This window comes from Somniosus microcephalus, chromosome 4, assembly GCF_052327205.1.
Source record: "Somniosus microcephalus isolate GS21.2 chromosome 4, FLI_Smic_1.0, whole genome shotgun sequence".
Taxonomy (NCBI): domain Eukaryota; kingdom Metazoa; phylum Chordata; class Chondrichthyes; order Squaliformes; family Somniosidae; genus Somniosus; species Somniosus microcephalus.
Window position 1 is genome coordinate 188,473,005 of NC_140990.1, and position 15,908 is coordinate 188,488,912.

Genomic DNA, 15,908 nt, shown 5'->3' on the forward strand with positions numbered 1-15,908 from the left:
TGCGGGCCCGAGATGAAACTTTTGTTGTTGAAAGTTCAGAACTAAGTCAAACCTCTTTGCCAAGTAGATCTGTAGTATTTCAGGGCACAGTGATAGCTGGACAGCCAGCCTGCTTAATCAATAGAATCTGGAGAGAATGCTTCAACTCAGCTCCAGATATTGCTGCAAACTAATGCCATAACGTGTAACACGGACCTAGCTGGACCAAAACTGGGAAGCTTTAGTGCTCTGTGTTAGTATGCTGTGCAGTTGTAGCTTATTAAACTCCAGCAGTACCTAGCATAACTTTGGGGGTCCTTAAGCCTTGGCTCTACCAACCTGTGCCTAAACTCTCGAGTTGGTAAGTGGGGTGTATCACTATAGGAATTGTATTTGCAGTCTATATAAGGCAAGCAGAATTTTATTTCTGTGAATTTCTCAGTAGCTTGTTTTGAACATTCTTAATTCAGATGTGTCTCTGCGTACCAGATATTTGGCTGGCCAAAAAAGTCAGTGTACATATCATCACATCATTGCAGCTGATCAGCCATACTTACCCGTACCAAAGTCTTGGGTCATTTGGGATGGAATGGTTTATTGCCCTATGTGCTGCGGCTTTCTTTTTATTCAGGACAAACTCCTGAAGTCTCAACTTCACTTCCGTGCTTGCTACTGCACCTAAGAAACACACACAAACAGAAGTTCCAGGTTATCACAGGAATCAAAAATTTAAGATCAACAGGCATATTATGTAGTGATTTTTCTCCAGTAAAATTGGTGCTTTAGTTTATTCCACAGCAGTGAATGATAACACTGCAGCCCAACAGCCAGATAGCTCACTGTACTGAATCATGTTACAATCCACACACCATGCTCAATGAGTGAATCACCCATGGAGCAAACAAAATTCGACTTACCAAGTTCAGCCTCTCATGGAAACCCCCACCCCCGGACCCCATCACAGGATCAAACTGCCTCTAATTCTCTAATGATTCCAGAGTTTTTGTCGTCACTACCTTATCCAGAATGCCATTCTAACTATTAATCACACTTTGCATTCAGAGGTAATTCCTGACATCAGTCCTGAACTTGCCTTTAGCAATAGCTGATCAACAAATACTTTAAAATGTCTAACTGCCAATCACATTTGATTTTTTCTTACAGAAAAATAAGGAGATCTACATGTTCAAGCCTTAGGACTGGAACTTCCATCACAGCACACTGCATTACTCAAGCCATTTAAAACAGGCATCAGCATAACTACACACTTTTCTCAGGGTGATAATGATCTTGAGAAGGGTACATGGAATGAGTCACTTATCAAAGATGAGCAGGGGCCCCGTTAAGTCAGTCCTCACGTGACCCCCTCTTACTGCCTGATCAAGAGCAGCCGAATGCACAATTAAGTAGAATCTGGTATGAAGAGAGTTGCGGCTTCTACCACCCAGTTTGCCACTTCAGTTCAGCAAGCGTCATCTACTCTGTGGACAGTCGTTGAGCAGTGTGTGCACCAATGACTTTTGCAGCAGAGACCTCAGTCACACAGGCTGAAAACATCCTTCAGGAATGTACTTACTGAAATTGGCCAGGGGTTGAGGTCCACACTCCATGATGTGACAATTACTGATTTTAGCATGCTTGGAGACAAGATTCTCAAGTCTATACTTGTCCATGCCACAGACTCGGCCTCAATCACGGAATGCATGATGAAGCATGGGAACAGGCAGGTGACCCTGAATTCACAATCAGAAGCTGCCTCTGGACAAGTCGCAGCAAGAAACCCCCAACAGCCAGGACTGGCTATTGCTGGCTCATACGGTGAACTATTTGGGTCATCACATTAAGCTGTGTGGGGAGTAAAATCACAACCAGGTCTTCAAGGGACTTCAGTAATTAACCAACAGTACTCCTTCCAGTAGGGATAAGGTCGAATTGCAGTAGCAGAGAGAAGACAAAGCACAGTGCCATATTATGGGTAAGCATAATGAGTCAGCACAATGGTACATCAACATATTGATATTCAGAGCCAATATACACAAATAAATAAAATTAACACTAGAAATATTACCTATGTTAAAGGCAAATTGTGTCTACCAAACACCTTTCAAAGGGTGTTTTGATAATGTGATACATCATAGACTTGTTAGTAAAACTGAAGCATGAGATTAAACAGGCAGTGGCAGCGTGGATACGAAATTGGCTAATAAGAAATAGGAGCAGGAGTAGACCATTTGGCCCTTCGAGCCTGCTCCGCCATTCAATAAGATCATGGCTAATCTTCTACCTCATCTCCACTTTCCTGCACTATCCGCATATCACTAAGAGACAGAATGCAAAGGGTAGAGGTGACGGTTATTTATCAGACTAGAGGAAAGTATGCAGTGGTGTCCCCCAGCGATAGGTATCGGGACCGTTGCACTTTTTGATATATATTAAACCCTGGACTTGGGTATAGAGGCATCATTTCAAAGTTTACAGATGACACAAAGATTGGAAATTTAATAAACAGTGAGGACAATAGTATCATAGAAACATAGAAGATAGGAGCAGGAGTAGGCCATTCGGCCTCTCGAGCCCGCTCTGCCATTTAATGAGATCATGGCTGATCATCCAAATTCAGTACCCTGTCCCCGCTTTCTCCCCATATCCCTTGATCCCTTTAGCCTCAAGAAATATATCCAACTCCTTCTTGAATATATTTAATGAACTGGCCTCAACTGCCCTGTGTGGCGGAGAATTCCACAGGTTCACCACTCTCTGGGTGAAGAAATTCCTCCTCATCTCAGTCCTAAATGGCTTACCCCTTATCCTTAGACTGTGACCCCTGGTTCTGGACTCCCCTGCCATCGGGAACATCCTTCCTGCATCTAGTCTGTCTAGTCCTGTTAGAATTTTATAAGTTTCAATGAGATCCCCTTTCATTCTTCTAAACGCTAGCGAATATAAGCCTAATCGACTCAATCTCTCCTCATACGTCATTCCTGCCATCCCAGGTATCAGTCTGGTGAATCTTCGCTGCACTCTCTCCATGGCAAGAACATCCTTCCTCAGATAAGGCGACCAAAACTGCACACAATACTCAAGATGTGGTCTCACCAAGGCCCTGTACAACTGCAGCAAGACATCCTTGTTCCTGTACTCGAACCCTCTTGCTACGAAGGCCAACATACCATTTGCCTTCTTAACCGCCTGCTGCACCTGCATGCTTACCTTCAGCGACTGGTGCACAAGGACACCCAGGTCTTGTTGCACTTCCCCTTTTTCCAATCTATTGCCGTTCAGATAATCTGTCTTCCCGTTTTTGCCACCGAAGTGGATAACCTCGCATTTATCCACATTATACTGCATCTGCCATGCATCTGCCCAATCGCCCAACCTGTCCAAATCATACGGGAGTTTCTCTGCATCCTCCTCACAGAACACACGCCCACCCAGCTTTGTGTCGTCTGCAAACTTGGAGGACACAGACTGGTAAAATGGGCAGACACATGGCAGATTAAATTTAATGCAGAGAAGTGTGAAGCAATGCAATTTGGAAGGAAAATTGAGGAGAGGCAATATAAATTAAATGATACAATTTTAAAGGGGGTGCAGTAACAGAGCGACCCTAGGGTTCACATACACAGGTTTAAGGTGGTTGGCCAAGTTGAGAAGGCTGTTGAAAAAAACCATACGGGATCCTTGGCTTTATAGATTGAGGCAAAGAGTACAAAAGTTAGGGAAAACCTTTATAAATCACTGGTTAGGCTTCAGCTGGAATATTGTATCCAATTCTGGGCATTATATTTTAAAAAGAATGGCAAGACCTTGGAGAGGGTGCAGAGGAGATTTGTTAGAATGGTACCAGTGATGAGGGACTTCAGTTATGTGGAGAGACAAGAGAAGCTGGGATTGTTCTTAAAGCAGAGAAGGTTAAGGGGAGATTTAATAAAGGTGTTCAAAATTATGAGGGGATTTGATAGAGCAGATAGGGAGAAACTGTTTCCACTGGCGTTGAGGGTTGGTAACCAGAGGATAATTGGCAAAAAATCCAGGGAGGAGATGGAGATTTTTTTTTTTTTTTAAAAAGCGCAGTTGTTCAGATATAGAAAGCACTCTGAAAGCGGGGTGGAAACAGATTGAATAGTAACTTTCAAAAGGGAACTGGATATATGTTTGAAGTGGAAATAATTGCAGGGCTATGGGGAAAGAGCAGGGGAGTGGGACTAATTGGATAGCTCTTTCAAAGAGCCGGTATAGGTACGATGGGCCAAATGGCCTCCTTCTGTGCTGTATGATAGTATGATTTGTGTATTATTTACAATCGTTAACGTACACCCTGAATTTGCCAGCAAACGAAAGAGTAGCCTGGAATATAGAATATACATCTTGGGGTAGATTCGATCTGAGTGCCCAGGGCGTGTCCAAAAACATGAGGCCTGAGGATGAAAACTGGCCCTCTGGCCTCATCAACATACTGGCACTGATCATGCCTCCACAGGCGGCTCGCCCAAGCAAAGACATCAATGTCAGGCAGTGGTCCTCAGGTAAGTCCCTGTAGGGGGGATCGGAGCAGGCCATTGGGTTGGGGTAGTGATCACGACGCCTGTGGAGATTTTTATTACTTACCATACGTTGTCGGGGGCAGGACCCACTGAGGAATCCTGATCAGAGCAAGCTCGGTGCCTACCCCACTCATCCCAAACTAATTTTCAAAAAGGGGTCCTTTTAACAGACGTTAATTTACAGATTTAAGCTGCCTAATGCCTGGTTTAGATGGTCACCCGGGAATTGTACTCAGTAACACACATCTGCAGGTCCGGTTGTACAAAAATGTTGAGACTACATTTTTCTGAGAGGCAGCCTCCTCACATACTTGCCTTAATGGAGGTTGCAGTAGCTGACACGGTTCCTCAGTTAAAACATTCCTGAAGGTGCACCTCCTATATGCCTTGGACATCCCCGATGATCTCATATTTCTGTTCCTCTTTCAGCATATCTAGCTATAGACTCACTGCTGCACACATGCTATTTGAAGTCCACTGTTGCTAGTAACAAGCTTTCTTGCAGCTCTGCTAACATGCAAACTCTGCTTGCTGCTTCAGCTATGTTGAGAGTAATTGATGCAATTTAGAAGAGCAATAATCTGTAGGAAATTTGCAATATTTCTCTTTAATTACTGCTTAACAAGTAGTTAATAGCTAGATCTGCATATTATTCTGCATTGCAGTCTTGATTCCAGAAGGAATTTAAATTAAAAACTAAAAAACTCCTAAATTATCTGTCCCTTCATGCACATTTTGTGTACTCCACTGACATCGCTCTCAGGAAATTAGGCCCCTCCAAGTTTTAAGCATAACTCAATTTATTTTTTGTGGAGGGGGATAGGAGAGAATACCTGTGCTATACAGAAATATATTCTCTCATCTGCATAACAGAACAGGCTGGCGTTTCATGCTGATCATATAAATACTCAAGCTAGTTTCAAGTGTCTCAACCACTTCCGATTCTCAAGGTCCGTTCTAAGTTTAGTCTAAACTGGAAGAGAAAGTTCAGCCCCCCGTGACCAGCTTTTACATTACTGCACAAAAATGGGCAAACTGGTTTGCTATATAGTATTTAGATAAAAGGAAACATCTTGTTCAATTCTAAAATACTTCGTTAAAAGAGGAAATCACCTACTGATAGAAACTATCTAAAGTTTCTATTCTGGTTTTCTCAGCTATTTTATCTCCTAGCACATGCGCAAGCTGGGAAGCTTAGAGTATGGATGGAAGGGAGCTGAAAAGTCTGATAGTGATTTGCATGAAGTACTCATCAGGTTATGACCACCTTGAAGTTAATTTTTTTTTATGTTTATGAAAAATGTTGAACAACTCATGCTATCCCTCTCCAAACCTGTTCATCTGCCACAATGTTCACTCATCCAGTCACTTATCCACTCCTTTTTGATGTGCATCTCACCCTCTATTCCATTTCTAAACAGCTTAAATCTCCCCTGTATGCTCGTAGCTATTCTTCTGAGGTTATTATGCTCACTTATTCTTCCAGTGACAGGGGGCACTATGGTTGAGACAACTCTGCAAGTGCCAGTGAACAGCGAAGATCACTAATTAGTGCTGATAATGACCGGGTAGCCTCCCCTTCATAGCACCATCCATCCCACTGCAAAGCCAAGGAGGAGAAGAAAGGGGTAACAATGGCAAGAAAGCAAGAAGCAGGCATGGAGCAGGAGTAATGAAAGGGATTTTAGTGGATAGAGTACAAGAGATAGAACAGGAAAAGGAGCAGGAGATGCAAGACACACAGAAACAACCCTAGAGTTAGAATCAGTTGACAATATAACTAAATCCTTAAGTTTCTAAAAGCTTATCAAGCAGATTCAGGCTGCTATAAATAACATAAGAAATAGGAGCCATTCGGCCCTTTGAGCCTTCACCGCCAATCAATAAGATCATGGCTGATCATCCACCTCAACTCCAGTTTCCCGCACTATCCCCATATCATTTGATGCCCTTAGTATCCAAAAATCTATTGATCTCTGTTTTGAATATAACGACTGAGCATTCACAGCCCTCTGGGGTAGAGAATTCCAAGATTAACAACCCTGTTAGTGAAGAAATTTCTCCTCATCTCAGTCCTAAATAGCCGACTCCTTATTCCAAGGCTGTGACCCCTAATTCTAGACTCTCCAGCCAGGAAAAACATCCTCCCAGCCTCTACCTTTTCAAGCCCCTGAAGAATTTTATACGATTCAATGAGGTCACTTCTCATTGTTCTAAACTTCAGGGAATATAGACCTCGTCTACTCAATCTCTCCTCATATGACAATCCCCCCATCCCAGGAATCAGTCTAGTGAACCCTCGTTGTACTCCCTCTAAGGCAAGTATATCCTTCCTTAGGTAATGAGACCAAAGCTGTACACAATACTCCAGGTGTGGGCTCACTAAGAACCAATATAATTGCAGTAAGATGTCTTTACTCTTATACTCCAATCCTTTTGCTTTCCTAATTGCTTGCTGTACCTGCATGTTAACTTTCAGTGATTCGTGTACAAGGACACCCAGGTTCCTCTGAACACCAACATTTTGCAGTCCCGCCTTTTAAAAACACTCTGCTTTTCTATTTTTCCTACCAAAGTGGATAACTTCACAATTCTCCACATTACATTCCATCTGCCACGTTCTTGCCCACTCACTTAATCTGTCTATATCGCTTTGCAGCCTATTTGCATCCTCCTCACAGATGACTTTCCCACCTAGCTTTGTATCGTCAGCAATCCTGGATACATTACACTCGGTCCCCTCATCTAAGTCATTGATATAGATTGTAAACAGTTGAGGCCCAAGCACTGATCCTTGCGGTACCCCACTAATAACAGCCTGCGAACCCGAAAATGACCCGTTTATTCCTACTCTCTGATTCCTATCCATTAACCAATCCTCAATCCATGCTAATATATTATCCCCAATTCTATGATCCCTAATTTTGTGTAATAACCTCTTGCATGGCACCTTATCGAATGCTTTTTGAAAATTCAAATATGCCACATCCACTGGTTCACCCTTATCTACCTTGCTAGTTACAATCTCAAAAAACTCTAGTTACAGGATGGCTAAACTCCCTATCCCTGTAGGATACACAGCCGTGAAGAATAAGAAAGCTTTGACTTTCTGACATGAAATCAAGTGTTATCCTTTGGAAGCTTAGAGCACTGATCTGGTGCTCACTTTATAAAGGTTTTGAAAACAACAGGAGTAAAACAAGTTACCGTTGAGGTAACTTGTCCTTTAACAAAGGTATGGTAATATTTTTTTCATGAATAACAGAGGAGACATTTCAATGAGCCACTCAGTACATCTTTATTTAGTTACAGGATGGCTAAGCTCCCTATCCCTGCGATACACAGCCGTGAAGAATAAGAAAGCTTTGTCTTTCTGACATGAAATCAAATTACCTTGCAACCATCCAAATTCTGCCATTTCCTTTCTAAACTGCATTTAAAAGACTTAGGAAAGCAGCATGTAGCACTAGCTGGTTGGCACAAAATTCTGCAAGCATTTTATGTACAAAATTAGGATGAGTTTTTAACATTTTTAAGGTAAATAGATAATTGAAATTATAAAAGCAGCAGCAGAAAGTATTTTGATAGCTCCTTTAACACAGGATTAGGTCCCAAGGCACTTCACAGAGTAGAAACAAATGCAGAGCAGTAGTACAAGAGTTAGGATATGACCATAAGCACAGGCAAAGATTTTGAAGAGACTTTTAAAAGCAGGGAGGAAAGTTGCAAGGCAGAGGAGCATCAAGAGGGAGCTTTGGAGAGTCGAGCTGGGTCAGCTGATGGCTCTGCTGTCAGTGGTTGAGAGGAGGGAGGGGGCCCCACAGGAGACCATTTGGAGGATTGAAAGACATAGGCTGGGATGTGGGACTGGAGGAGATTGCCGAGCTAGGTGGGGCAAGGCTATGGAGGAATTTGTAAATGAGGATTAGGATTTTTAATTCAACACCATTGGCAAACATGAAGGGGGGGGGGGGGGGGGTGTCAATATAATCTGTTATCGATAAGGGGGAATGGGCAATCAGGACCGAGTGCAGGACAGGATGTAGGTGGTAGAGGTTTGGATGGAGCTGGAGTTTGTGTGAGGTGCAGTATGCGTGAGGTGGAGTATGCAAGACCAGCAATGAGAATATTGGAGAAATCTGGTCATGAGAGCATAAGGGTTTCTACAATGGTGGAAATTAGGTATGGCAAGGGCAAGCAATAGTGTGCAAGTAGTACCAACAATATTGCTGATGGATTTGAGATTTGATGCTCAATTGAAAGTCAAACAGGAGAATGAGGTTGTGCTCTATTTTGTGCAGCCTACGTGGCAGTTGGGGAAGGGGACAGAATTTGAAGGTAATGGTATAGATAGCTTTAGTTCAATTCAAGTCAGGGAAGACATCTAACTCAGTAGAAGCCAAATAAAATGGCTTTGGTTGTCCCAATGCTTCATAATGCTCTGGTTCATCCATGACTTTATGTTGGACAACCAACCTTGACAATACAGAGGTGACTGTGGAGACAAGTGATAGCGCTGAGATGGAGCTGGGTGTCATCAGAATACATGTGGAAACTGACAGAGGGGCACATGAATGGATTCCTGGGGTACTCTAGAGATGCCTGTGCAGGGGTGAGGGGAGAGGCTATTGTTGAGATATGTTGGCCACACTAGGAGTAGGACGGATAGGAGTAGGATGGATAGGAGGTAGAATTAAGCAAGGGTGTTCCCGCAGAGGTGGACAATAGAGAAAAGACAGTGAAGGAGGATTGAATGATCAACAAACTCGCTAGAGAGGTAATGGAAGGCCGGAAAGGATAATGCATAACTAAATTTTGTTTGTTTGAAGGTTGCAGAACACTGCAGGTGGTCAATAATTCCAGGTAATTCCCGCTCTTCAGTAAAGATCTTAAGCCATACAAGTTCCTGTCAAGACTTCCCAGACTGCAACGGTCACATGTATCCAATACTTCAAAAGCTTGAAGCTTATGAGTAGCACTCAATATGATATCAAGTCCTTGATCAGACAGAAGCGGACTTACTGCATTCCTTCATTAAAGGAAAAACATTTTGGAGACATGAAGGCGAGGTCAGAGAGGACTTGCACTGAAAAAAAATCACAAAACCAATAGTGAAAAGAAACTCAACACTTTGACTCCAAGTGACCATTGGAAGAGAACAGAAGAGTGACAAGAACATGTGTGACTGGAAATACTCAACATGACTAGAAAAGGGAGGATACAAATTATTATTTAAAAATAGTTTAAAAAAAAGATGTTTTTTCGTTTTCAAGGTGAGGATCAGTAATGCTGATGGACTACGGCGTATTTTTCCACTTTGGGTGACCTAGTATTCATAGGCTTGACATGGCACAGCCAAACTTAGTAGGCTCTTTTTGCTGTGCCAAAAAAACTGCCTGTTCAATTTCCCACAGCAGCCATCAAAGTAACCTCCAACTGAGATTGCTAAATTACAGGCAGTTTAGTGCTTTGGGTTCACATGAACTAGGAAGTGTATCATTAAAATTGCCAAATTCATTTCAAATGTAGGATCCTTAAAGCCAAGATGATTTGCACTCCATCAGTTGTGGGGTAAATAGTGGTTATGTTACTGGACTAGTATAAATCCCAACACGGCAGCTGGGGAATTTAAATTCATTTAATTAATGAATCTGGAATAAAAATCTAGCATCAGTAAAAGTGACCATGAAGCTATCGGATTGTCATAAAAACCCATCTGGTTCACTAGTGTCCTTTAGGGAAGAAAATCTGCCGTCCTTACCTGGTCTGGCCCATATGTGACTCCAGGCCCATAGCAATGTGGTTGACTCTTAACTGCCCTCTGAAATAGCCTAGCAAGTCACTCAGTTGTACTAAGCCACTACAAAAAACAGTAAGCATAAAACCGGACAGACAACCCGGCATTGACCTACTCACCAGCTTTGGACAGGACAACGGCACACCCAGCCCAGCCGACCCTGCAAGGTCCTCCTCACTAACATCTGGGGACTTGTGCCAAAATTGGGAGAGCTGTCCCACAGTCTAGTCAAGCAACAGCCTGACATAGTCATACTCACAGAATCATACCTTTCAGCCAATGTCCCAAACTCCTCGATCACCATTCCTGGGTATGCCCTTTTCCACTGGCAGGACAGACCCAACAGAGGTGGTGGGACATTGGTATAGAGTAGGGAAGGAGTGACCCTGGGAGTAATCAACATTGACTCCAGACCCCATGAAGTCTCATGGCTTCAGGTCAAGCATGTGTAAGGAAACCTCCTGCTGATTACCACCTACCGCCCTCCCTCAGCTGATGAATCAGTACTCCTCCATGTTGAACACCATTTGGAAGAAACACCGACGGTAGCAAGGGCACAAAGTGCACTCTGGGTGGGGAACTTCAATGTCCATCACTAAGAGTGGCTCAGTAGCACCACTACTGACCGAGCTGGCTGAGTCCAAAAGGACATAGCTGCCTGTCTGGGCCTGCAACAGGTGGTGAGAGAACTAACACGAGGGGAAAAACCTACTTGACCTCGTCCTCACCAATCTACCTGTCACAGATGCATCTGTCCATGATACCATTGGTAGCAGTGACCACCGCGCCTTCCTTGTGGAGACAAAGTCCCATCTTCACACGGAGGACACCCTCCATCATGTTGTGTGACACTACCACCGAACCACCGTGCTAAATGGCATGGATACAGAACAGATCTAGCAGCTCAAAACTGGGTATCCATGAGGTGCTGTGGACCATCAGCAGCAGCAGCAGAATTGTATTCCACACATTCTGTAACTTCATGGCCTGGCATATCCCTCTCTCTATCATTACTGTAGTGTATGTACCTTTAAGGGGAGAACGACTTTTTACAGCTCCTGTATACTGTAGTACCGGCAGTGACCACACCTGTATATAAACCCTGAGTAGGGATCTGTACTGTTAGTTTTTAGAGTAACCCCTCATCCAGTAAACACCTGTTGCTTGTTCCCCTGCAGTCTCTGTCTAGTTATTGAAGGACACACAACATCAAGATACACGGATCTAACAATTACCATCAAGCCAGTGGGCCAACCCTGGTTCAATGATGAATGTAGAAGACCATGCCAGGAGCAGCGCAGCACCAGGCATTCCTTAAAATGAGGTGCTAAACTGGGGAAGCTGCAACACAGGACTACATGCATGCTAAACAACGGAAGCAGCATGCTACAGACCGAGCTAAGCTCTGTAGGCCTGCCACATCCAGTCGTGAATGGTGGTGGACAATTAAACAACTAACAGGAGAAGGAGGCTCCATGATCATTCTCAATGATGGTGGGAGCCCAGCACACGAGTGCAAAAGTCAAGGCTGAAGCGTTTGCAACCATCTTCAGCCAGAAGTGACAAGTGGATGATCCATCTCGGCCTCCTCCAGAGGTCCCCACCATCACAGAAGCCAGTCTTCAGCGAATTCGATTCACTCCAAGTGATATCAACGGCTGAGGCACTGGATACAGCAAAGGCTATGGGTCCAGGCAACATTCTGGCTGTTGTGCTGATGACTTATGCTTCAGAACTAGCCATGCCTCTAGCCAAGCTGTTCCAGTACAGCTACAACACTGGCATCTACCCGACAATGTGGAAAACTGCCCAGGTATGTCTTGTCCACAAAAAGCAGGACAAATCCAATCCATCCAATTACCACCCCATCGGTCTACTCTCAATCATCAGCAAAGTGATGGAAGGTGTCATCGACAGTGCGATCAAGCAGCACTTACTCACCAATAACTTGCTCACCGATGCTCAGTTTGGGTTCCACCAGGAAAACTCTGCTACAGACCTCATTACAGCCTTGGTCCAAACATGGACAAAAGAGCTGAATTCCAGAGGCGAGGTGAGTGTGGCTGCCCTTAACACCAAGGCAGCATGTGACTGAGCATGGCATCAAGGAGCCCGAGTTAAACTGAAGTCAATGGGAATCAGGGGGAAAACTCTCCACTGGCTGGAGTCATACCAAGCACAAAGGAAGATGGTTGTGATTGTTGGAGCCCAATCATATCAGCAGGAACTGGTCAGGGCAGTGTCTGAAGCCCAACCATCTTCAGCTGCTTCAATAACCTTTCCTCCATCAGAAGGTCAGAAGTGGGGATGTTCGCTGAAGATTGCAGTATTTAGTTACATTCGCAACTCCTCAGATAATGAAGGAGTCCATGCCCGCATGCAGCAAGACCCGGACGACATTCAGGCTTGGGCTGATAAGTGGCAAGTAACATTGTGCCACACAAGTGCCAGGCAATGATTATCTCCAACAAGCGAGAGTCTAACCACTGCCCCATGACATTCAACGGCATTACCATCGACAAATCCCCCACCATCAGCATCCTAGGGGGTCACCACTGACCAGAAACGCAACTGGACCAGCCACATAAACACTGTGGCTACAAGAGCATAGAGTTGTAGATTTATACAGCACAGAAAGAGGCCCTTCAACATCGTGTCCGCACCGGCCATTAAGCCCTATCTATTCTAATCCCATTTTCCAGCATTTGGTCTGTAGCCTTGTATGCTATGGCGTTTCAAGTGCTCATCTAAATGCTTCTTGAATGTTGTGAGGGTTCCTGCCTCTACCACCCTTTCAGGCAGTGCGTTCCAGATTCCAACCACCCTCTGGGTGAAAAAGTTTTTCCTCCAATTCCCTCTAAACCTCCTGCCTCTTACATTGAAACTATGCCCCCTGGTTATTGACCCCTCTACTAAGGGGAAAAGTTCCTTTCTATCTACCCTATCTATGCCCCATATAATTTTGTACACCTCAATCAGGTACCCCCTCAGCCTTCTCTGCTCTTGTGGTGTATGTGCCTTTAAGAGCCCGTGTACTGTAATGCCGGTAGTGGCCACTCGGGCTATATAAGCCTGTATAGTGTCTTGTATCTTTTAGTTCACCTCCAGACTTTGTTCAGTAAACACCTGTTAAACCAACTCCTGCATTCCGTGTCTCCATTAACACACGGATACAACAGCTCTAAGGAAAACAACCTCAGCCTGTCCAGTCTCTTCATAGCTGAAGCGCTCCAGCCCAGGTAACATCCTGGTGAATCTCCTCTGCACCCTCTCCAATGCAATCACATCCTTCCTATAGTGAAGCGACCAGAACTGCACACAGTATTCCAGCTGTGACCTAACTAGCGCTTTGTACAGCTCCATCATAACCTCCCTGCTCTTATATTCTATGCCTCCGTTAATGAAGGCAAGTATCCCATATGCCTTTTTAACCACCTTATCTACCTGTCCTGCTGCCTTCAGGGATCTATGTACATGCACACCAAGGTCCCGCTGATCCTCTGTCCTTCCTAGAATCCTACCATTCATTGTGTATTCCCTTGCCTTGTTAGTCCTCCCAAAATGCATCACCTCACACTTTTCGGGGTTAAATTCCATTTGCCACTATTCTGCCCGTCTGAACAATCCGTCCATATCGTCCTGTAGCCTGAGGCTTCCTTCCTCGCTATTTACCACTCCACCAATTTTCGTGTCATCTGCGAACTTACTGATCATACCTCCTACATTCACAACTAAATCATTAATGTACACCACAAACAGCAAACGATTCAGCACCGATCCCTGTGGTACACCACTGGACACAGGCTTCCAGTCACAAAAACAACCTTCGACCATCACCCTCTGCCTCCTGCCACTGAGCCAATTTTGGATCCAATGTACCAAATTGACCTGGATCCCATGGGCTCTTACTTTCTTGACCAGTCTCCCATGTGGGACTTTGTCAAAAGCCTTACTGAAGTCCATGTAGGCTACATCAACTGCACTACCCTCATCCACACACCTAGTCACCCCCTCGAAAAATTCAATCAAACTGGTTAGACATGATCTCCTCGACAAAGCCATGCTGACTATCCTTGATTAATCCTTGCCTCGCCAAGTGGGGACTAATTCTGGCCCTCAGAATTTTTTTCCAATAATTTCCCGACCACTGATGTTAGGCTCACTGGCCTGTAATTCCCTGGTTTATCCCTACTACCTTTCTTGAATAATGGTACTACGTTAGCTGTCCTCCAGTCCTCTGGCACCTCCCCTGTGGTCAAAGAGGTTCTGAAAATGTGTGTCAGAGCCCCTGCAATCTCCTCCCTTGCCTCACACAGCAGCCTGGGATACATCTCATCTGGGCCTGGGGATTTATCCACTTTTAAGACCACTAAAACTGTTGGTACCTCCTCCCGCTCAACACTAATTTGTTCAAGTATATCACAATCCCCCTGCCTGATCTCTATGCCTCCATAGTGAACACAGATGCAAAATATTCATTAAAACCTCATCCACATCTTCTGGCTCTACACACAGATTGCCACTTTGATCCCCAATGGGCCCTACTCTTTCCCTGGTTATCCTCTTGCCCTTAATATGCTTATAAAACACCTTGGGATTTTCCTTTATTTTGCCCGCCAGTGTTTTTTCATGCCCCCTCTTCGCTCGCCTAATTTCTTTAAGTACCCGCCTGCACTTTCTATACTCCTCCAGGGCTTCCACTGTTTTTAGTCCTTTGGATCTGCCAAAAGCCTCCCTTTTTTTCCTAATCCATTCTTGTATATCCCTTGACATCCAGGGTTCCCTGGGCTTGTTGGTCCCACCCTTGACCTTTACGGGAACATGTTGGCGTTGTACTCTCTATTTCCTTTCTGAAAGACTCCCACTGCTCTGATGTGGATTTTCCTACGAGTAGCTTATCCCAATCCACTTTGGCCAGATCCTGCCTTATCATATTAAAATCAGCCTTCCCCCAATTTAGAATCTTTATTTCAGGTCCATCTTTGTCCTTTTCCATGACTACCTTAAATCTCACCGAATTATGGTCACGGTCACCAAAATGCTCTCCTACTGACACTTCTACCACTTGCCCGGCTACATTCCCTAGAATTAGGTCCAGTACTGCCCCCTCTCTTGTAGGACTTTCTACATGCTGGTTCAAAAAGCTCTCCTGGATGCACTTTAAGAATTCCGCACCCTCTAAGCCTTTCACACTCTGACTATCCCAGTTAATATTGGGGAAGTTGAAATCCCCGACTATTATTCCCCTATTATTTCTGCACTTCTGAGATTTGCCTACATATCTGTTCCTCTATCTCCCCGACTGTTTGGGGGCCTATAGTACACTCCCAGCAAAGTGCTTGCCCCCTTTTTGTTTTTAAGTTCTACCCATATGGCCTCATTAGAGGAACCTGCTAAGATATCATCCCTCTTTATTGCAGTAATTGACTTCTTGATTAATATTGCGACACCCCCTCCTCTTTTACACCCCCCTCTGTCTCGCCTGAAGATTCTATACCCCAGAATATTGAGCTGCCAGTCCTGCCCCTCCCTCAACCATGTCTCTGTGATAGTAACAATATTATACTCCCACGCGTTTATCAACACCT

The 15,908-nt window shown here is 44.4% G+C and overlaps 1 protein-coding gene across 14 annotated transcripts in view; it reads right to left on the reverse strand.

The window, feature by feature from the left end:
* hdac4 (histone deacetylase 4) overlaps nucleotides 1–15,908 on the reverse strand; it is a 553,521-nt gene that overhangs the window by 216,239 nt on the left and 321,374 nt on the right. For all 14 annotated transcript variants that reach the window (XM_085985633.1, XM_085985631.1, XM_085985630.1 and 11 more), the window contains one exon: nucleotides 537–657. In XM_085985633.1, the coding sequence (XP_085841759.1) occupies nucleotides 537–657 (121 nt within the window). The remainder of the gene's footprint in view (nucleotides 1–536; nucleotides 658–15,908) is intronic.